Below are 23,697 nucleotides of genomic sequence, written 5' to 3' on the forward strand. Positions count from 1 at the left end.
GGCGAGCACAGACTCGAGCCCAGGTGTCTAGCCGCTCCTGGAACACTCTTGTCATAAGTTTTGAAGTTAAAAAGTATGAAGCCTCTAGGTTTGGGATTTTTTTTTTTTTTTTTTTTTTTTTTCCTCAGGATTGTTTTGGTTATTTGGAGTCTTATTTTATATAAATTTTAGGATTTTTTTCTATTTCTGTAACAAATGACTTAGGGATTGAAATTGAATCTGTTGCTTTGAGTAATACAGACATTTTTATCACTAATAAGTCTTCCCAGTTCATGAACATAGGCTGTTTGTTTATTTCTTCAATTGAGCGATATATTGTAGTTTTCAGTGTTCTGATCTTTTAAGTCCTTATTAAGTTTATACCTCTATGTTGAGTTTTCTGTGTACAAGATTATATCATCTGTGAAGAGAGATAAATTTATTCTTTCTGATTTGGATGCTTTTTTTTTCCTTACTTGATTACTCTGAGTAGGATTTCTAGCAATGTGTTACATAAAAGTGTGAGAGCAGGAATACTTGCCTACTTTCTGTTCTTACAAAAACACTTTGTTATTCACTATTATGATATTACCAGAGGCCTTTTTGTGTCTAGCCTGTGTTGAATAAATTTTTTGTATTTCTTGTTTGTTGAGTTTTTCATCATGAAATGTTGCTGTGTGTGTGCGTGTGTGTGTGTGCACATGCGTGTGGCACATGCATGTGTGTTTTACTGGGGTTCAAACCTAGGGCCTTTGCACTGAGCTATATTTTTTTGAGACGAGCTCGCCAAATCACTAGTTGCCCAAGTTGAGCTCACACTTGGGACCCTCCTGCCTGAGCCTCCTACAGTACTGGGATTATATGTGTGCATCACCAGTCATGTTGAATGCCCAGCCATGTTGAATTTTGTGAAATGCTTTAGACATTGAGCATAATCAGGTAATTTTATTTTTTTATTGAGACATAATTATACATCTTTATGAATATATTCTGACAATTCATGTTAATAATATACAATAATCAAATGAAGGTAGAAAGGAGATAATCATATGATTTTTATCCTTTGTTCTGTGAATGCATAAGCACATTGATTTATTTTTATATGTGATGGAATCATCCTTTTGTCCTGAGGTCATAATGTGTGATGCTTTTAATGTGCTGTTGAATTTAGGTTTGTAGTATGTTGTTGAGGATTTTTGTGTCTGTATTCATCAGGGATGTTAGAATGTAGTTTTCTTGTACTGTCTTTGTTTAACTTGGATACTAGAGTAATGCTATCCTCATAAAATGAGTTTGGAATTGTTCCCTCTTCTTGAGTTTTTTGGTAAGAGAGAGTGTGTGATTCGCATATAAGAGAAACCATGTGATACTTAAGCTTGTGTGTCTGACTTACTTTCACTTAGGTTCTGAAAGATGCTTGACATGATTCGTTTTCTTCAATATGGTAAAATTTATTTTGTTACCTAAAGTAGGTCTGGACAATGTGCCAAGTACAGTTGATAAAAAGAATGTTACTCTCCTTTGAGGTGGAATATTTTGTGTATGTTTTTTAGTTCCATCCGGTTTCTAATGTTTTGACTTCATTTTCTTTAGTGATCTTCTATCTGTGTTTTCTGTCCATTGAAATTAAGGAGTAAAATCTATTAGTGTGTTGCCATTTCACTTGTGAGTTCTTTCATCCTTTGCTTCATGTAATTGGGTTCTCTAAGGTGAGATATTGTTTTATTTTACAAATGAATTGGCCTTTTTATTATTATATAATGTTTTTCCTTGACTTAAATGCCTATTTTGCCTAATACAAGTATAGCCACCTCTGTTGTCTATTACTTACTATTTCCATGGGATAGGTTTTTCTGTTCTGTCACTTGCAGCTTAGTTGTGCCCTTAGATCTAAACTGAGTTTCTCATACACAGAATGGAGTTGGATGTTATTTTTTTTAAATTCAACCATTCATTCTGTTAATTGAGAGATTCAATCCATTTCTATTTGAAGTAATTACTGGCAGGGAGACTAACTATTGCTATTTCTGTTTTCTCTCCTATAGTAGCCTTTTTTGTCTCTTTTCCTGTGTTTCATAGTTTTGTTTTGTTTTTAGTGACATACTTTGATTTCCTTTTTATTTCTTTTCATGTATTTTCTGTAGGCATTTTCTTTGTAGCATACCATAGGAACCTAAATAAAATATCTTATATTCACATCATTTTTACCTGATAATATCTTAAACTCAGTCATGTACAAATGTCTGCTCTTTTATAACGTCCTCCCATTCTTTGTTATTGGTGTCACAAAGTGTATTTTTTTCATATTGTGTATCAGTTAACATTTTGATAGTTACTTTTCATAATTCTGTATTTTAAATTGTATGTGACAGTTACCTATGTACTCCATTGTATTGTTATAGAATTTATGTTTTAGCTCTACCAGTGAGTTTCATACTTAGATGTGCTTTCATGTTGCCATCTGGCAGCATTTTATTTAACTTTAGTCTGCTGTAGCATTTCTTGTGAGGCATTTATGGTGATGGTAATGGTGAACTCCCTCCACTTTGGTTTATTTGGGAAAGTTTTTGTTCTTCATTTTTGAAGAATAGTTTTTCTGAACATATTTATGGTTGGCAGTTCATTTTTTCTTTCAGCATTTTGAATACATCTTTTTATTCTTCTGCTTTTTAAGTTTTGTGCAGAAAATCTGTGGATAGTTTTACGTGGTTTTTTTTGTACACCCAACAGCTTTTATCTTGCTGCTTTCAAAATTCTATCTTCGGCTTTTAACATTTGATTTTGTCTTTATATGGTCTTATTCAGGTTTGTCTTCATTGTGGTCTGTTGGGCTTGTTGAATCTGCCTGCCTGTCTCCTCCCCCAGCTGGAGGAGTTTTGGGCTCCATTTCAAATACATTCCCCCCTGGATTTCTGTCCTCTTTTGGTACCTCCGTAATGTGTCTGTTGGTCCACTGAGCGGTGTTTCATCAGTCCCTTGTCTTTCCACATTTCTTCTTCATTCTTGCTTTTTATTTTGCTGGGAGAGTATCTAATGATTCTTGGAGTTCGCTGATTCATTTTTCTACTTGATTTAAGACTTCTCTTGAAGCCCTTTAATTTTTTTTTCAATTTAGTTGTTCTTTCTATAATTGCTAGTTCTTTCTAACATTTTCTGTTTCTGTGTTGCATGCACATTTTCTGATCTTTTTGAGTATCTTACTACGTTTTTGTTTTTTCAATTCTTTGTCAGGTATTTTGCATACCCGTTTCTTTAGGGTAGGTTTTTGGAGGTTTATTGTTTTTGGTTGTGTTACGTTTCTCTGTTTCTTTGTGGGCTTGTTAATTTGTGTTCAGATCCAGTCATATGAGTAAATAGCCCCCAGTCATATGAATAAGAAGCCTGTGTGCTTCTTTGGGCTGAGCTGAAGGGGCGGGGCAGTGGTGCTTGAGTGTATGGTAGTTCAGACTCAGATTTGTTCTTGGCAGCCCTCAGTCTCGCACCCTTTTCTTTCAGTAGTTAGATTTCAGCAAGACAAAAACCATTTCCTTTGAATGAATGCTCTGAATTTTCCTATCAGCTTTCATACGGCCTGATGTTGCACTTGTCTGAATCGCAAAAGCTTTTCAACTGATTTTTTCTACAGAAATTGAATTGATCCGTACATTTTTATTGACTCAGTGTATTTGTGGGGGAAGGAGTATCTAAGTGTCTTCCTGATGTCACTCTTTTCCCTCTTTAAAATTAAAACTACAGTATAAGTCGGGCGTGGTGGTACATGCCTGTAATCCCAGCACAGGCAGGAGGATTGCTGTGAGTTCAAGCTACAAAGTGAGCTCAAGGCCATCCTGAGCTGCATAGTGAGACCCTGTCACAAAAAGACCAAAAAAAAAAATACAGTATATGCTAAGGTAGTCAGTAAGGTTTTGGTGACAGTCTCTCGTAATATGCTTGGGTGGACTATTTTTTATTTAATGCATGATTTATATGTGAATACCAGAAAGATTCCAGGACAGTGTAATGTGATGGAAATTAAGTCTAGATTCAGATTCTAGCCCTGCTACATAGAAGTTGTGAACATACCTTGGTAAATATCCTTTAAATTTTCTGAATCTTTCTCTTTGTGAAGGTGGAATGGTTGTTAATGACTATGAACATTTGGGGAGGCTTAAGTGAGTGTATTAAAGTACTTAACTCAGTGCTTGATTATTATAGTAACTTCGTGAAAATTCTGGGTTTTTTTGTGGTTTCTAATTAATCCAGTGCCACTGTAGACAGAGATCTCTAATAATACGCTTCCAGATTTGTATCTCATGCTTAGTATCTTTGATTTTGAGCTAGATGAGAACTTGATGACAGTCAGTTTGTGGGTAATGTAATACTTCATAGGTTGGTAGCTAAAGAATCTAGTTCCAAAAAGATTTGTATTCAAGAGGGGTGTAATGATAGGGTTCCGTGTTGAAAGAATGGAAAGATTTAGGGTGGGGGCACAGAAGAGATTAGATTGAGGAGCCTAAAGAGATACAGTCTGAAACATTTCAGGAAGAAGGACGTAACTGGGAGTCTGGAGCAGGCGGATGTGAAATGATTGACAGTGTCTGAGCAGTAGGAAATGTGACCCCTCTGAGGCTTCCTTCCAGCTTTCTCTTTTTTACCCACTTGAGTAATGGCACAGATGTGTGTCATGTATTCTTGAAGAAAGACTCACTTACATTTGAGAACCTTAAGATTTATTAGGTACTATATTTGAAAAACTAAAGAAACAGAATAGGAAGTGGGCACAGGATAGTGCCTGACCAGTGGCATCGCAGCTAGACCTGAGAAAAAGGCAGGGCTGGGTGTGTGAGGTTTGTTAGCCTCTGTTCTCTCCTGCCACGTGATCGGATTGCTTTGTGGGTCAGCAGTAAGACAGAGCGAATAGAACATAGGCCTCGAGTGGGGACACATTGAGGGTTAAGCCAGGTAACAGTAGAATACGTGCAAGAGATGAGTTCTACTGAAGTCTCGCAACAGAATGTTTATTGGACGCACTCATGCATGAGCTGAGTTAGAACCGTATCGAGTAAAAAAATGGTATTAAACTGCCATCTTAAAACCGTTTTCATTTCCTGAATTTACTTTGTGTTTCAGATTGGTATTTGTCTTTTTAATTCAGTAAAATTTCTACTGTATATTCTTCTACAGTAAAAGGTTGTTTTAATTTTGTCCTATTACCTTCATGTTTTACTTTATATGAAAAGTAAAAGGGAAAAGTTTCAGATTCGCTACCTGAGAGTAACCACAGAAATGGCACTGCTCATTTTCCCTCCAGTCTTTTAAAAGATATTTTAAGAAGTTAATATCGCTACAGATATTTCATATTATAAGTGTTCATATTATTAAAATTAGGCACATTTCCCTCTGTCACTGTACAGTTTCTTGAGAACCTTTTAAACAGTGGACAATATTATATGACTATACAATATCAGTTTATGGTTTTTCAGTATTATAAAAGCACTCTAACCTTTAGATATAGTATTACATTATGTACATATTTCCTTAGGAAATGTTAGAAAGGAAATGACTTACTTAATGACAGTGAACTTTTAAAAATCTGTTTTAATGCTTTAGATATATGTTCAAGTTACTTCCAGCATTTGTGTTTTACTTTATTAGTCCATGTTTATAGTATATAATGATTACATCTGGTGCAGGAAATTGGCACGCAACACATTCCCCTTCTTTTTTTTCCCTCTTCTGTCCCTCTTCTATTTTTTTCCAGCGTCAGATTCATTTATTCATTTCTCTTATAAGACCTTTTAAAGTTAGAGATTGTAAACCATACTAATAGGCCAAAGAACATATAAAACGTGAGGGCAATTGTAGTAAGTCAGGGTATACTTTTAGATACATTGTCCCTGTCCCTCTCCCTCCTCTCTGCTCCCCCTTCCCCCTCTCTGTCTCCTTTCCCCATCCCCCAAGTTCCTCCTCCCGTCTTTCCCCGTCTCTCCCTCCCTGTCCCTCTGTGTCCCTGTCTCTGTCCTGTCCCTCCGTCCCACTTTTCCTCCTTTCCTCCTCCCTCCCTATTACTTGTCTCTTATTTGGTATGTTGTGTATACCAAGTTTTTCATATATGAGGAACCATGTGATATTTAAGCTTGTGTGTCAGATTTACTTAACATTATCGTCTCAAGGTGCATCCATTTTCCTACAGACAACCCAAGTTCATCTTTCTTTATGGCAGAGTAGTATTCCATTGTATATAAATAACACATTTTCTTTACCCATCTGTTGATGGACGTATAGGCTGCTTCCAAGATTTAGCTATTATGAATTGTGGTCCTATAAGCATGGGTATGCGTTACGCCACTGTGGTATGATGTCTTTAATGCCTTAGGAAGACACCTAGAAGAGAAATAGCTGGGTCAAATGGAATGTCTGTTTTTAGTTTTCTGAGGAATCTCCATATTGATTTCCCTAGTGTGATTTAGCTCTTATGGGTAGTGCGGCTGTGAACGCAGGAATGCAGACATTGTTGTGGTATGATGTCTTTAACTTCCTGCGAAGACACCCGGAGGAGAAATAGGTAGGTCAATAGGTTGGTTTCCCTAGTGGCTATATCAGTTTATTGTTCCACCAACATGGAGAAGGGGTCCTTTCTCCCCACGGCCTCACCAGCGTTTGTTACTGGTTGATTTCTTGATGGTCACCATTCTTTCTGGAGTGACATGAAGTCTCAGTGTTGTTTTAATTTGCATCTCTCAAATGCCCAGTGATGTTGAATACTGTTTCATGCATTTTTTGGGTGTTTGTATTTCTTCATCTGATAAGTATCTATGGATAGTTCCAAATTTAGAGCCTATTTTAACACAGTGTAAACCAAATTAGCTATTTTATTTCATGCGTAGTATAGTGTAAATATGGAAAAATCCCCCTAAAGAGTTTGTATTGGACGGTGATAATATGTATATTGTGAACTTTCTGCATACAGAGAAATGTATTTGCAGTATAGTTTCACCTATAATATTTAAGTTTTTAACTTTAGGAGTGTTTTGGTTACTTTTCTCTTGTTGCTGAGACAAAATACCCAACTCCCAAAATTAAGGAAGGAAAGGTTTATTTAGCTTACAGTTTGTGGAGGTTTCAGTCCATACTTGGCTGGCTCCAAGGCAGGGTGGCACATGGCAGAGGGCAATAGTGCATGGCAGCAGAAGACAGCAAATGCAGCAAGAGCAAAAAAAAGGGAAGAGCGGCAGCAAACAGCCTCTTTCCCTCCTTTATATTGTGTGCATGCTGCCTGCCCCAGGGCGGGTGTAGCATTTACACCCATAATCCCAACATTGGACCATGAATCAATGATAAACTCTAGAAGCCTGCACCTATGACTGCATGAGGCTTTGAGCCGACATCCAGACACAAACTATAACAAGGAGTAAAATAATCAAAGAATGCTTAGTGTTCCCACAGGTGTAAGCTAGTTTTTCCTTAGCTTCTAGTGCTTTTTGGGGGGCTACTGGGAATCAGCTTCTAGTGCTTTTGGGGTTTTTTTGGGTACTGGACTCGAACTCAGGACCTTGCACTTACTAGGCAGGAGCTTGTGCCGCTGAGCTATTTCCCCAGCCCATCTAGAGCTTTTTTTTTTTTTTGACACCGGAAATTGAATTCACAACCTTGTGCTTACCAGGCAGGCACTGTGCTGCTGAGCTGCATCCCTGGCAGCCATCTAGTACATTTTAAGCATAGTACAGTGGTATAAAATGAGTGAGTGAGCCTCAGTTAGTTGTTTTTGTTTTCTTGACTTTGATTCTTCACATTTATCATTTTGTTTTTTCCACTTCTCCCTTCAGAGGAAGTTCAAATAAAATGAATTATTAGTTTAAGTAATTTAAACACTTTTTCTAACTCCCTTAATGCTTTCTTTGAGCCTTTTTTTTCTCATTGTTTTTGATATTGAAAGCTTATTTGTGAAGTTGAGGTCCCTCTGGTGGAACATTTTGGAAATGCATAGCGTTATAATTCTGTGAAACTACTTACTAGTTATGTTAAATGGTACGAGTGATGTATGATAACTTCTGCAGAATGATGTAATGAATGGTCGTTCAGACCCAGTGTTGCTTTCAAAACTTGATACAGTATGAATACATTTTAAGGTTTGTGAGGAAAATAATAGGAAAGGAGATAGCTACAAAATGGCCAACTTCTAAGGTAGACAGACTTTTATGATTGAGTTTAGAATGCCAATCGTTGTTAGTAAAATTGTATGTTTGTGGCAGATAAGAATTCTGAGAAGTGGGATGAGTGGAAAATTTCATAATAATTATGATTTATCGAGTATTTATTTCAGTATTTCCTATGTATTGCCTTTAATTTCACAACGATCCAGCAAGGTAGATGATACCAGACCCACTTTATGAAGAAACCAAAGCTTAGAGGGTTCCATAACTGGGTCGTCCAGACAGTGTGTGATTGATTGTACCATCCAACAGGTATTACATTATTTTGCCAATTCATGACCATATGGGGTTCATAACCAGTAGCTCCAGTAACCAAATGGACAATGGACTAACACTGTGAAGAGTTACAAATTGTCTAAAGTTGTGGTCAAAGTAGATGTAGCTATACCTGTATTTTCTGTTCTCTGTGCTTCGTATTGTACATATAACTAGTACATAATTGAGCCAAGATCTGATCCCAGGCCTGCATGATTCTAAAGGTCATATTTTTCCTCTTATTTTTGGAGGTGAAAGATCATTAAGATCCTACTGAGTCATCAGTAGTAAAAATTACATTCAGCATTATTTCTGAGTGTTATATTTCAAAAAGTGGTATCTGATGTACGGCATATATCACTTCACAGTTAACCAGAATGTTCAGTAACTCGAGAGTCACATAGGTACTTTTACCTTGTAATTTAGTCTTTTCACGAACCAACCATATTGTTTTTAAAATTCCTGCTTGATTTCTCCCTATACCAGTGTCTTATCCCTCCTTAGTGAACTTTTGTTGCTGTATTTAATGAGCAGAATCTTTTATGTGGAACAGTATTACTTTTAACTTTGAAACTGTAATCTTAGTTGGAAGCATCTGACAATGGTTTTAAAATACACAGTTTGGATTGGATGTTGAATATATTTGGAGGGGGGCATCATCCGTGTATTATGTGTGCACACATACTGTATTAAAGTAGATTAAGATTTTGGAAGACATGCTGTAAATTTAGAAAGATTTATATGAAGCAGTGAACAATATGTTGACTGAGCTATTGTGTATAGGAAAGTAGTAATAAATAATAGTAGTAATAAACTAAGTTTCTTCCTAATTTTCTGTTAGCAATTATTGGAAAAAGTTCATTTCATGACGGTGGAATGCCTTATTTTAGAGGCTGCAGACTGTCCCGTTGGCCAGATCCATCTTGTTTTTGTATGACATGTAAGCTGTGGCTTTACAACATTCTTAAAGGTTGGTTTACAGACAAATTGAAATACGTGTGGCTGCAAAGCTTAAAGTATTTGCTCTCTAGCCTTGTACAGAAAAAAGTAGTAGTTGACCCCTCCCTTAATTGTACCTTTCTGCCTGGCTGGAAAAAGTGGATAATGAAATAGTTTAATCAGGTAGATGCTATCTGTGTATGTAGGTAGACACCAATGGATGCTGCAGTATTAACACAAAAGTAACTAGCCTAAGAAAGAAGCTCAAGTTTTACTTCTGTAAAAACATCCATTTTATAGTGCTGTAGAATTCTCAATACTATGTGGAATATTTGCGGAAGTAGTGGCATAGTTAGGACCTCAATACTCTCGATGCTTTAATAAGGTTTTAAATAAATTATCAGTGCTTTAGAAGTGTTTATTCATAAAGTTAGCATATTGTCCTGTTACATTCTATATAGTAAGTGGATATCTTGAAGTTTTAAGCCCCTTGTGCCTTCTTATAGTTAGCTTATTAAGGTAGGTGTCCTTGCTAATTTGAATCACTGTAGATATTTCTAAAGATAATTACCTATCCTGTCTATCCTGTCCGTCCATCCGTCTATCCATCCACTCACTTACCCACCCATCCACCCACCCATCCGTCCGTCCGTCCGTCCGTCCATCCAACTTTGAGTGAGAGTCACTAAGTTGCCCAGTCTGTGCTTGAACTTGGAACCCTCCCTCAACCTTCCAGAGTGCTGAGATTAAATGAGAGCACCACACCTCACTTAAACATTTGCTTAAAGAATAAACTTACTTGTTTAATAGTATTCTTACTGTCACAGCACTCTGAATATTGTAGTAATACAAGCTGAAGAGCAGGTGTGTAGACACGTAAATGCAACATATGTATTTCACAAATTTAAAAAATGCTCCTGTACTTCAAAGGATCATGTAGTGTCTATGTCTTTGAAGATTTTGATCATCTCTATTCCTTTAATGGATGAAACTTCTGAAAGGAAAAACATGCAAAGTTCTTTTTAAAGAAATCTGTAGTAGTAAGTAACATTGCAATGAAGAGTAAAAACAGTAATGTTGTCTCCAGCTCCATGGATAACCCATATTAATCTTGCTTTGTAGATTTTCAAAGTTCTGTATGGCTTGTGCTTTATCCAATCCCGATCCATGCATTGTAGCCAAAAGTCTCTCTTGATGCTCCTTCATCTTTATAAATTCAGTTTTTTCTTCTCTTTTTAAAGTAAGTGTGAATTCTGTTTGATTCTTGGTTATACACACAGTTAAAATCATGTGACCTTATTTGTGTGATTTTATTGGATATTTTAAAGAAGTATTTGGTAGGCATGGTGGTACAGTACTGTGCACGCCTGTAATCCCAGCACCTAGGAAGCCGAAACAGAAAGATTAGGAGTTCAGGGCCAGCCTGGGCTACATAGTGAGTTCACCCCCAGTCTGGACCACCTAGCGAGACCCTGTCTCAAAACAAGCAAACAGAAGTTACCTTTTCTTAGTTCTTTCCTGGCTCTTGCTCATCTTAGTGCACAGCTTTTGTAACTATGAGTGTGTCTGAATGAATGTTGTGGTTTTTAAGCAGCTGTTTAGTTTTCATGATCATTCTGAGTTCGTAAATCCATCGAAACATCCTCATACAAACCATTGTCTATTACAGATTTTCTTGACATGTCTAAGTGTAGTAATGAGCGGACACACTCAAATAAATGACTGAGTGATGGATGGCCTGCAGTTGCCTTAACCACCTCAGAAATCCTGGTAGTTCTCTCATCTGAGTAGTGATGCCTAGAAGGTTACCTCTGCTTTGTAAAACTTTTTATTACATTTGTAAATTTGATTATTAAAGTAACAACCAGTTTCCTATTAGGAAGTAAAGTATGCTGATCAGATGAAAACTTTACAGTTTCCAGTGCTGAGGGATCTTTTGATAATATGTGGTAACCCCTCTGACACAATTATTTTTAAAAAGATTTTTAAAAGTCTTCTATTTTAAAAACACTATATACTTTGAAAAGTACATAAAAACATACTTTCTTACAGACTATAAGCTCATTAGCACAGAAAATTTTGATGAATGCTCTACTTCCAATTTCTAGTATACTACCTGGCACATAGTGGACCCTCAATAAATACTGGTTGAAAGAAAAAAACTTAAGGATGTTTACAACAGTATTACGTCAAGTATTTTTTAATTAGCTAGAGAATAAGAAAAACAATAAAAGATTGGGATGGGGTGTAATTCAGTGGCAGATCATTTTGCCTAGCATGCATGATGCCCTGGGTTTCCTGCCCAGCACCCCACCCCATACCCAGATAAACTGTTCATCAGTAAGGAATTGATTAAATTATAGAATAACCATACATTAGAATGCTAGTCAGTGAAAAAAGTTACTAGTTTTTCCATGTGTGCTGATACTGACACAATCCTTTTGTCCCATGAAAAGAACAGGTACAGTAATAATACAGTATGTTTATATAATATGATGCTACTTTTGCTTTTAGTATTTTGAATTACAAAACTACTCACCCGGGCTGGGGATTTAGCTCAGCGGCAAAGCGCCTGCCTGGCAAGCGCAAGGTCGTGAGTTCGGTTCCCAGTACCGGAGAAAAACCAAAAAAAAAACAAAAAAAAACAAAAAAAAACAAAACTACTCACCCATACATAGCAGTTCCTAAGCACTTAGTTTTCTGAGGACCTTAAATGGCTTTTGTTTATAGATGATATGAATATATGTGTTTATATATTAATATCCTAAAAATTCTACTGTGGCAAATATGTAAGTTATATAAATATATCATGTTAGAAATTAACACAAACTTTTTCATTTAATTTAGAGTAATAATGAACATACTATATGTTAACATAATTTTATGAAAAGTAATTCTGTTTTCAAAACTACAATTTATTGAAGAGTGTAGCATTGTTTTGCATTTTGCAGATATCAGTGTCTAGCAAAATAAAATGTAACTTGATTCTTCTCTACTTCTGCATTCACTATGTTGTGATGTTTCGGTTAAAAATCCAGGCCCATATCAATATATAGTCAAAACAGGCACATTTAATGATCTTTTCAAGTAACTGTAGGTATTTTTGATATTGCATCAAATCTCTACAAGTAGTTTCTTTTTTTTTTCCTCTGGTACTGGGAATCGAACTCACAACCTTGCACTTGCCAGGCAGGTGTTGTGCCTCCGAGCTAAATCCCCAACCCCTATAAGTAGTTTCTTAAAGATAGCTGCAATTTGGAATCTGAAACTATGTCAGTGAACTTCTTGTACTGTCTCATAAAGTCCTTTGGTTTATTTTGGTCTTTAAATAGATCTTTTACCCATGCATGATTGTCTACCTTCAAGCATTGGTTATTTTAAAAATACATGTATTTTTTGTTTACTGACTGACTGAGACTTTCCATTTGTCACATTTCATATGCTGTGTCAAAAAGTTACATTAATTAAAATCGCACCAGTCTCATTGGAAAAGTCTTTAAGTGCTGTAAATCTGTTAAGGTTGCAGTGATTAATATCAGATTTCCTAAATTTTAGTTTTTCCCCATTGGAAGCTGAAATTTACCATCCCACTTGGAAGCTTGAACATATTGAATTTTTGAGTTGATGAGTTTATTCATTCACTTGCTGAGACAATGAAACATCTAAGTAAATAGTTTGCATCTGATCATCTGAAAATAGTATTACTTTAAGAAGGTAATGACACTTATAAAGCCAACTATAAAAAGAATTGTGAAATCCATAAATATAAAAACAGTAGAAGGAAAATATAACAAAATATTCAGTGATTATTGTGCTTAGAAAAAAGGGTGACTTTTTTTCCATAATGGATAAGTTTTATTATATTTGTTACATAGTCAAAATTAAAGTGTCATAAAGTATTTTATTTATAGAATTACTTACACAGAGTCAAATGAATGTGAATATTTAAAAAAATGTTATTTCTCTAATTTTCTTGGTAGGATTTAGGTCCTGAATATGAAGATGTATTTAACACCTCATTGCAGTGGATTTTAGAAAATGGGAAAAATGTTGGAATAAGGTAACGGATTTGATTTGGAGTTTGATGATTTTGTATTGTAAGGCGTGACTTTTTGACTTTAAACTCTACCTCAATTATTTTTAAATAGGTGTGTTGGTTATGGGCCTCAGGAAGAATTGAGAAATATAACTGATGTGCAGTTTTTACAATCCACAAGACCACAGATGTCATTTTGGTGTCGTTTTCGACGTGCTTTTATTACTGTAACCCACAGATTATTATTGTTATGCTTAGGTAAGTGGTTAGGATGAGAAAGGTGATACTTTGTGGTTGAGAAGTTTTACGTGTCTGTATTTTACTAAGTGCCACACCTGAAAATCTACTCACTTCTATGATGGATGTCATATAAACACATCCAGAAGTCGTCACTAAAGTTGAGGATTCATTTTAATGTCAATATTAGTGTAAGGGCTTAGAAAACAGTAATATAAAGAGAGGCAGGTACAATACTTCGTTATAAGAATGTCATGGAAAGAGCAAGTATATTTAGCGTGTGAATAGAAACCTACTTTAGAGGTCAGGTGTGGTGGTACAAGCCTGTAATCCCGCACCTGGGAGGCTGAGGCAGGAGGATTACCATGAGTTTGAGGCCAGTCTGATGACATAGTTCAAAGCCAGCCTTGAAGACATAGTAAAACCCTATCCAAAAAAATAAATAAAAAAAAGAAATCTATAGTACTTTGGAAAAATAGAAACATTAAGCTTATTTTTAAATAAAATATTATAAATTAAGCTCATTAAAATTACTTTTAAGCAATATCACTTGTGAGAATGAAAATTTCTACTCGTTAGTAGATTTTATAAATTTTTGATTGATGATTGGAATTAAGAGATGTTTATTCCTTTTTTCTTGTGTAATCCTTTAAAATTACTTAATTTACATAGATTTTAGTACGTTTAGTCTAGTAAAATTCACTTTTCTAGTGGTTTAATGCTACATAAAATCTGAAACAGTAAATAGGTAGTCAGATTTTAAATGTTCAATTGCCCATGTGTGGAAGAATGTGTTTTCTAGAGAGAAGTGAAAGTCTGGAAAACATTGACTATTAAATGTTTTATATAGTTTTATTTAATTATATGGTTGGTTCAGCCGTATATCTTGTTCCATTAGGGCAATTAAGATAGTCATTGTAGAAACTGTTTGCAGTGTTACTGAATACCATTCACGCACAGTTTTTAAAAATACAAATGCTATACGTATTGCAGGTGTAGTGATGGTTTGTGTCGTTCTGCGTTACATGAAATACCGTTGGACAAAAGAAGAGGAGGAAACAAGACAGATGTATGATATGGTAGTAAAGATTATAGGTATGGTATCTATAAAACATCTCTATTATTTTCAGAACAGTCATTACATAGTAAACGTCAACACAATACGAAGTGACTGATTGATTAGTAGAGTTGTTTGATTTTTTTTTTTTCAGATGTTTTACGAAGTCATAATGAAGCTTGCCAGGAAAATAAAGATTTACAACCTTACATGCCCATTCCTCATGTGCGAGACTCCTTAATACAGCCCCATGACAGGTGTGCTCAAACACTGTGACCTGAATTAAATTGGAATGTAGTCTTCTGTAATGTTGAAAATTACATGGAGCCAGCAAGGTGGTGCACGCCTGTGATCCCAGCACTTTGGAGGTTGAGGAGGAGGATCACCATAAGTTTGAGGCCAGCCTGAACTACAGAGTGAGACTCTGTCTTAAAACAAAGTAAAACAAAATTATATTGAAAGTGGTGACAGTTTTACTATACAGGCTTTAAAAATACTCCGGGAGTAGTAATAAGAACAGAATTAACATCAGTCCTTACTTCATTTACTGTCATTTCAAAAAAACAATAAGCCAAGACAATAATAAAATTGTCATTTTATCCACATAATAGGAAAAAAATGAAGAAAGTCTGGGATAGAGCTGTTGACTTCCTTGCTGCCAACGAGTCTAGAGTTCGCACGGAAACACGAAGAATAGGAGGTGCGGATTTTCTAGTTTGGAGGTGGATCCAGCCCTCTGCATCCTGTGATAAAATATTAGTAATTCCTTCTAAAGTATGGCAAGGCCAAGGTATGCATTTTTAACCCGCCCTCCCCAATGATTTTACTCTTTAATTTTTCAGAGGAACAGTATATGTTTGAGTGAAACAGTCTATTCGAACGTATGTGAAGGCAAAGCTCCCTTTACACTTCCATCCTGTAGAGGGAGTCAGTGTTAGCTTCTTCTGTATACTTCCATACTTTTTCCTTGCTAATGCAAACATAAATGGTTTGTCTTTACTAGAATAAAGACAAACATTCTTTTTTGGGGGTGTACCAGGAATTGAACTCATGACCTCAGGCTTGCCAGGCAGGCGCTTATGCCACTGAGCTGCATCCCCAGCCTGACAAACATTCTTTTGATCTTGTCCTTTACACTTAACAAAAGCAACTTACTTTATAGCTCTAACGTATTTTTTTATGTAATTACCCCATGCAAATAAGACAGCAGTTTTAGATGTATATGTAACACGTGCACATACGTAGCGTGTGTGCATGGGAACGGCTTTATAAATCTCTAGGTTTTGCTTGCCGCCCTCTTCATTTTCACTAAGACCCCTCCTCTTGCACACCGCCCTCCCAGATACCTTTTATGTGTGTCTTTCCATAGTTTTCTTAATGTCCACATAGTTTCAAAAGCAGATTGGGAGTTTTGAAGATTAGCTGCCTAGGTACCCAAACTGCTACTACACAAGAAAGCAGAAAATAGTGTATAAGAAAATGATGAGTGGTCTGGTTGTTTCTTTTCTACAAAAGCATTTTTATCAGTGTTTGCTAAACGTAGCAGTCATAGGAAAGGTAAATAAATTGTTTTTGAATTGCAGTTTAAAAGATCCACTCCCTTTTTTCTCCAATTAATTTCACGCTTAGAAAGCTTGAATAATAAGCTTCCATAATCATGGCATTAAAGTGATGCTTTGGGGGCTGGGGATTTAGCTCAGTGGCATAGCGCCTGCCTGGCAAGTGCGAGATCGAGAGTTCGATTCCCGGCACCGGGGAAAAAAAACAAAAATGCTTTGGTGTTGCCAAAAACTATACTGCACACTTACTTCCTTGAAAATGTGCATGCAGAAGTGGCCCATGAAATTAAAAACAGATAATTCCTTAATTTACTTGACCTCTTACCAGTGTTTAGCAATTGATAGCTTCTTGAAACTCATCTTTGGACTTTAGGGATACCACATTTTCCTCCTACCTTTGATCTATTCTGTGTTTCCTTTTAGATTTCCCTTTTTTCTTTGCCCTGTAGATCTTGGAGTTTCTTAAGGTCATCTTCTCATGCTGTCTTCTCTCAAGTTATTTCAAACTATGACTTTGTACCATATATGTTCACTTCTAACCTTACCCCTTTCAGTAAGTCTGTTGTTAATGGTTTTCAGATTTTCGTACCCCATCATCTGCTCAACTTTTTTCTCTAGAGTTGTGGCACCACAAATTGAACAGCTCAATAGCATCTCTTTCCAAAGTGAGCTTTCCAGTACTTCTACTCTAGGTAGTAGTACCGTTCCTTAGTTGTTCCCGCCATAAACCTTGGAGTCATCGTTACTCCTTCCCTTATTCCTCTTTGTCCAGTCTTTTAATAGGTCTTGCCAGATCTGCTCCCTAATACGTCCTGATTCCGTCCATTTTCCATCTGTGCTTTTGACGTGGCCTATCCACATCGCTGTCACCTCCCTCTTAGGTAACTGAAATAACCTATGTCGCTGGTTTTCTTCAGTTAGCTTTGCATCTCTCTAATTGATTCTCTGCATGAAAATCTTTCGTAGAATTACAATTTTAAAAGCATATCTTGTCATATTTCTCTACTTAAAACACTTGAGTGCTATTTCTTTGATAACAGTGTGAAATGCTTTCATGTGGCTTATGAAGTACTGAATAACTTGACATCTTCTTCTCCGGGTTTATCTTTTTATCCTTCCCACCTTAGCCACATTGGTTCACTTTTAGTTACTGGAATATACCATGGTCCTTCTTGTCATATGGGCTATATACAAGTTGTCATCTCTTCTTGAAATGTCCTTTTCAGTTTTTCATACTAATTTTTACTTACTTTTCAGTTCTCAGCATAAATTTTTCTTCGGGAAATCTCAGATCAGGTGAAGTTACTTTTACATACAGCTTTCTAAACTATTCTTTTTTAGGGTTTTATTTAGCACAACTCTAGTGTCTTGAGTGGTACCACTTAGCACTTGCTTCTCCGACTGAACTGTAAGCTGTATGACAGAAATGACCTAATAAACCTTAACGTCTAGCATAGAGGTCTGGCTCACAATAAATGTATGCAGTGGTGCTGAGTGTGGTGGCACATGCCTATAATTCTGGCGTTCTGGGAGGTGAGGTAGGAGGATTAATGTGCAGGCCCAGCCTGGCTGACTTAGTGAAACACTTTGTCTCAAATACTGTTTTTAAATGGAGGGAGGGGCTTGTGATAGAGCTCAGTTGAAGACCTCGGCTTCAGTCCCTTATTCCAAAAAAGAAAGTGTGCAGTAAATATATTTTGAGTGAACTAAATGACTATCTTTCATCAAAATGGAATAGTGGCAAAAAGTAAAACTAATTTGTTTTTTTATAGCATTTCATTTAGATAGAAGAAATTCACCACCAAATAGTTTGACACCATGTTTAAAGATTCGAAATATGTTTGATCCAGTTATGTAAGTATTATACTCAGGCATATTTATAACTTTTATTTACACTATTTGGCTGAAAAATGCATGCATTCTAATAATGCTGTGGCTGTAATTGAAAATCTGTATTCCTGTTGAATTCTTTTCTTTCGTTAAATTCTAAGCAAAAGTTTAACCAAAAGACACAGATGTGCAGATTTATAAAACTTTTCATTGTGAATCCTCATAGCATATAAAGGCTTGGGGCAGATTAATGACACATAGTAACAAACAGTACACTTTATTAAATTTTAAACATAACTCATCATTTTTGTCTTTATACACAATAGAAGTAAAAATGTGTGCCTAAAACCAGAAATTCCATTTGAACCAGCTATTCTTCTTCTGGGTATTTTATATACCATGTTAGAGTGATAAGTCAGATCTTGGAAACAGTCTGTATGACCGTGAACAGATAAATGGATAAAGAAAATGTGCTATTTACACACAGTGTGTTACGTACATGTACCAGCTCCGCAAAAGAAATGTAATCATGTGCTATAGACATGTACTAATAAAAAATAAATGCATACATATATACAGCCAGCCATGGCACCTTCAAAAATTTCTAGTTTCTAATTGTAAAAAGATTTCCTGCAGAGAGGTACACATCCTCCTCTGTATAGGTCATAACTTTACTTGTGAATGTAATATTTGACTGTTTCTCCCTTTTAGAATTATTGCAAAAACAGCTAGACAATGATGCAGCCAAAAGGTACAGCTTTAGAATCCCTACTTCACATTAGACTGTGGAATAGTCTTTAGAGTTAGCTTAGCTGTCTACTGATACGACAGATGAAGTCCCTTTTTAAAATAATCCCTGACAGTAGAAATTTCATTGCACATAAAACAGCCTTAGATGTCATCTAATAATTTATTTCAGAAGCTACTATGAATGACAACTGACACAGACTTGGAAATGTAGGGAAGCACAGTCAGGACACACACATACACTGTGTTTGCAGAGCTGCTGCAGTGTCATGAAAGCTTCACAGAGAGTTACCTCATGCTTTGGTAATTAGGGAAAAACGCCTCTGTAGTAGTTTATTACCTAACATGAAAATTCGGGAGTTAAAGTCAGATTGCTTTTCCTTCTGCCTTACTATGTTTGAAGAACGTGCATTACGGTAGCATAAAATCTGAAAGCTCTTGTTATTGTGATTGTGCAAAATACTTGTCCTATGTCACTTGCTCTCATTGTTTGGGAATAGTGAAGCTCAGATTTTAGTATTTGTTAAGGATATTCTTAATATTAAAAATTTGGAAATGTCACAAAATAAAATAATGTTCAACTTTTGAAACAGTAATGAGATAACACTAGTCTCCAGAAAAAAAAGAAACAACTTTACAAGTCCATAGGATTTAAACATAATGATGACTCAGCTCATTTGTTCTGCTGTGATGTGAGACAAGACTTGTAACTGAGTAGAAATATAATTGCTGGTTTCTTTTAATTAATTTTTAGGGAAATAGGGGATCAGTGGCATTTGGCAATTCAAGAAGCAATTTTAGAAAAATGCAGTGATAATGATGGCATTGTTCACATTGCAGTAGACAAAAATTCTCGTGAGGTAAAGTAATTTCTAGTATTTTATTCCATGTTTTGGATTTATTGCTATTAAACTAAGACTATTTCTTTCTTTTTTTGTGCTATAGGGTTGTGTATATGTTAAATGTCTGTCTCCAGAATATGCTGGAAAGGCTTTCAAGGCTTTACATGGCTCTTGGTTTGATGGTAAGTTACTTGAGTATTATGGACATCTTGAAAAGATAATTATGGTTTAGTGCTAAATAGAGGATTTAATTTGAAGAATTTGAAGTTAGTGTTTTTCAAATAATAATCTTAGGTGATTTTTTTTGTATGTGGTTAGGTATACATACCAGTTAGTTTTCTACAAATTGATTAAACATGTTTTTGCACATTTAAAATACTATTTTTATCTTACAACAGGGAAATTGGTTACAGTAAAATATTTACGACTAGATAGATACCACCATCGCTTTCCCCAAGCTCTTACTTGCAACACTCCCTTGAAGCCATCAAATAAACACATGAACTCTATGTCTCATCTTCGCCTTCGGACGGGCCTAGCCAGTTCTCAAGGAAGTTCCTGAAAAGACGCTCGTCACTCCTAGGACTGTTATTTACAGTGGGAAAATTCCTGTTTCGCTTCCTGTCTTCCTTTCTAAATGCTTTTTGTATGTAATATTTTTATTGCTCAGTACAGCTCTGTTTGAGAGTTCCAGAAATCTTAAGGTTCCAAAGGGATTTAACAGCGAGGCAGCAATACTAAGTAGGTAGAATAATTATTTCATTCAGTTTTTGGAGCTCAGTTAAGCCAGTGCATTTAAAGTTTTGCATGGGGAACACTGACTTTATACACATTTTCGGATACGGTGGTTATATTTTTGCACCAAGAAAGTGCTTGGGTAACCACACAAAAGCATGGTGAAGAGACTTCTTGTATTTCCATAATTTCTTGTGAGCTAATGTGAATTTTTATATACAGTCATCTGCATAGTTCCTTACAGGCTAATGTGGTAATACTGTTAATTGCCAATTTAATCTTAGGTTTTTATTGCTTGTAAGAGATTCATTTACTACAGCTGGAAAATGGGAAAGCTTACTTGGTTTTAATGGCTACATATATGTGTAAGTGGATGTACATGTACTTAAACTGGCTTTTGTATATATGTATAAATGCTGGTTGTGGTGAAAGTAGTCTTGTTTTGTGAGGATGTCTGCATAAGCAGTAAAATAAGCTTTCTATTTTATTCATAATTTGTATATATGTGTGTATATATATGAATATGTGTATATATGTGTATACACACATACATATACACATACATATAGCTATACTATTACATAGATTAAACAACTGAACACCTGGAAGTATTAGATAAGAGCTTAAAATATCTTTTATAGATTTTTATATTAAAACATCTGAGTATGATTTTGTGTGAAAGTTCTGACACCAGTTGTAGTAGATTCAGATTTATGTGAGCAATAAAGGAACAATTGGCAGATATTGGAAATATTTTGTGAAAAGCTGTATTTATTAATACTAGGGCTGTGACATAGTGCTGTTGGGATTAAGTGATTTTCTCAGTCTATTTATAATTTAAAGAAATATTATCATCCTGTTACATGTCAAGTTTAAAGCAGGGCACGTTGTTCCAGCAAAGTGTATTAGACAAATTATAATTGTAATTTTGGGTCATGAAAGTCTGCAATATAGTAAATGCACGAATGACCATTGGTTTGTGCCTCAGTATTTAATTTGTTCTAAGAAAGTTACTTTATTATTGTTTATGATTTCAGATTAAAATAGTTGCTGAGCAAGGTTTACTTGTTACCTTAGCAACTGGCTTTAAAAAAAATAACCAGTTAATATATCATTGTCAGTTCAAATGAGTATGTGAAACAGCTGGAATTGTACCCATTTTGACTTTGTTTAACCTTTAGTTGCCTTTTTTGTTTTATTGTACGTGTTGGGTTTGCAGCATGAACTTGCACAGATACTGCACGTGTTCTGGTTAAGTAAACATGATGCACACTCTTCTCTAACAGAAAACCCTACTGTGCCTTACTGTGTGCTTTTGTGGGCACCATGTTTATGAAGAATAAAAACGACTTGTTATCTGAAGAGAATAAATTTTAAAATCTCAGTTTATGTCTCATGCTAATGTGTGAAAATATAAATATATATAATATATAAAGTAACCGATCTTTCTGTATTTTATGTGCATCATAGTGATTTATCTGAGCTTAGTGATCGCCACCTTGTAACCTGTTGCAAGAGTGAATGTAAAAAATAGTTGTGACATTTTAACAGGTCGCCTTTTGATGCAGATGCATCGTTTTCTTGCTTCTGAAACATATTTCATGTAAACATTGTACATTTATTATTGTAAAATATACTATTATGCAGCTTATTTTACCTGAAACTGTTAAGCCGACCAAGATTCCTCCCTGCAAGACAGATGGGAATGTGTATAATAATTAGATATTTGAGAAGTTCTGAAGTTTGATGTAATCTGTTACTTGTCCTGTTTAAAAAAAGGAAAACATTCTAATTAAAAATTTATTAGGTTTTTTAAAATGTCTTCGCCTCTAAGAATTTTTTTGATTCGTGTGTGTGTGTGTGTGTGTGTGTGTGTTGTCGTCTGTCTTTGGGCTGGCCTGCCTCCTGCTGGTCTCCCTACTGCTTTCCAGCTGGCCCTCTCGCTCCCTCCTTTTCCTTCCCTTCCTGTCTTCCCTGTCTTCTTTCCTTTCCTTTTCTCTCTGTCTCTGTCTGTCTCTTTTCTTTCTTACAATGAAAATAGGTATCTTTATTTAATTTATTTATTTTTTGGTCCCTTTCTTTTAAATCAACTTCATTTGGAGATTTATGTGTGCATGTGTGTGTACTTATAAAGATGACGACCTAAAGTTAGATTTAAATCACCTGTTCTTTAATAGCTTGGCTTTTTTAATATGTTTTCATTCAGCTTGTAGATGTTTGGATCAAAGTGGGGCAAGAATATAATTCAGCTGCATTACTAAGCACTATTTAGTTCAACTACACTCACAGACTTTCGTAAAAAAGAAACAGTTCTTTTACACATTCTGGCTCAAACTCTTTATCTCATAAAACAGTAACAAACAGTTCTTAGGTTAACTACTTTGAAAAGCCTTAGTTTAGATTTTTGATGTTTTAATCAAGTAAAAAGACTTGATTCATTAGTCACTGTAAACTAAGTTGCTAACAAATACTGGCTTAGGGATGCAAAGATGAAAAACACATAGCCCCGAACACAGGGCAAAAAAATAGAAGGAATTCTGGAAGTATAGAGAAGATACCCTAGTAGAGAAGATACCAGGACAGGTAAGCTAACAGCCAAACCATATTTTAATTCATTTTTACATCTGTTAAGCAGCTCTTAATTTATATAATTAAGATTGATAAAAGTCTCTTTTTCCTTGAGTTCTCAGGGGAGAGCTTCAGTTCTTATGACAAGATGATAAAGGTTCATGTATGAATACTGTGCCATTATAAAATGTATATTCTTGATGATACATAGATTCCTGAATAGCCTGTGAATATTGAAATGTTATTGTAGATTGTGTAATAGCTTGTGAATATGGAAATCTGTTATTGTAGTTTTATATTTTTCTTTTCATTGTACTCACAGTTTGACAAGTTAGGATTTCTAAGTGAACAGTATTTGGATGTGTGATGTGCTCAGAACATCCTCTTTGGTAACTATCATACATACAAAAGCATAAAACATGAGAATTATACTAAATTAAGGTACACTTTTAGATACATTGTTTATGCTGGATTACAGTAACTTTTTTTTCTTCTGTTCCCTGTTTTTTATTTTGTGCTTTATATACTGAATTTCTCATATAAGGGAGAAACCATGCAATTTTTAAGTTTGTGATCCAGTTTGCTTAACATTATGGCCTTAAGGTGCATGAATTTCTCCTATGAGTGACTCGTTTTTTTTTTTCTTGATGGCAGAGTAGTACTTCTTTGTATATAAATACTACATTTTCTTTATCCATTCCTGTGTTGATGGACATATAGG

The 23,697-nt window shown here is 35.4% G+C and overlaps 1 protein-coding gene across 1 annotated transcript in view; it reads left to right on the forward strand.

The window, feature by feature from the left end:
• LOC102009806 (inner nuclear membrane protein Man1) overlaps positions 1-22,228 on the forward strand; it is a gene marked incomplete at its 5' end in the record, with an annotated part of 70,249 nt that extends 48,021 nt beyond the window's left edge. The window contains 9 exon segments of the mRNA XM_013520993.1: positions 13,346-13,425; positions 13,514-13,659; positions 14,632-14,733; positions 14,850-14,952; positions 15,307-15,485; positions 18,027-18,108; positions 19,586-19,691; positions 19,777-19,855; positions 20,072-22,228. Of these exon segments, the coding sequence (XP_013376447.1) occupies positions 13,346-13,425; positions 13,514-13,659; positions 14,632-14,733; positions 14,850-14,952; positions 15,307-15,485; positions 18,027-18,108; positions 19,586-19,691; positions 19,777-19,855; positions 20,072-20,235 (1,041 nt within the window).
• Positions 22,229-23,697: the final 1,469 nt, after the last annotated feature.

This window comes from Chinchilla lanigera, unplaced genomic scaffold, assembly GCF_000276665.1.
Source record: "Chinchilla lanigera isolate Chin_1 unplaced genomic scaffold, ChiLan1.0 scaffold00057, whole genome shotgun sequence".
Taxonomy (NCBI): Eukaryota; Metazoa; Chordata; class Mammalia; order Rodentia; family Chinchillidae; genus Chinchilla; species Chinchilla lanigera.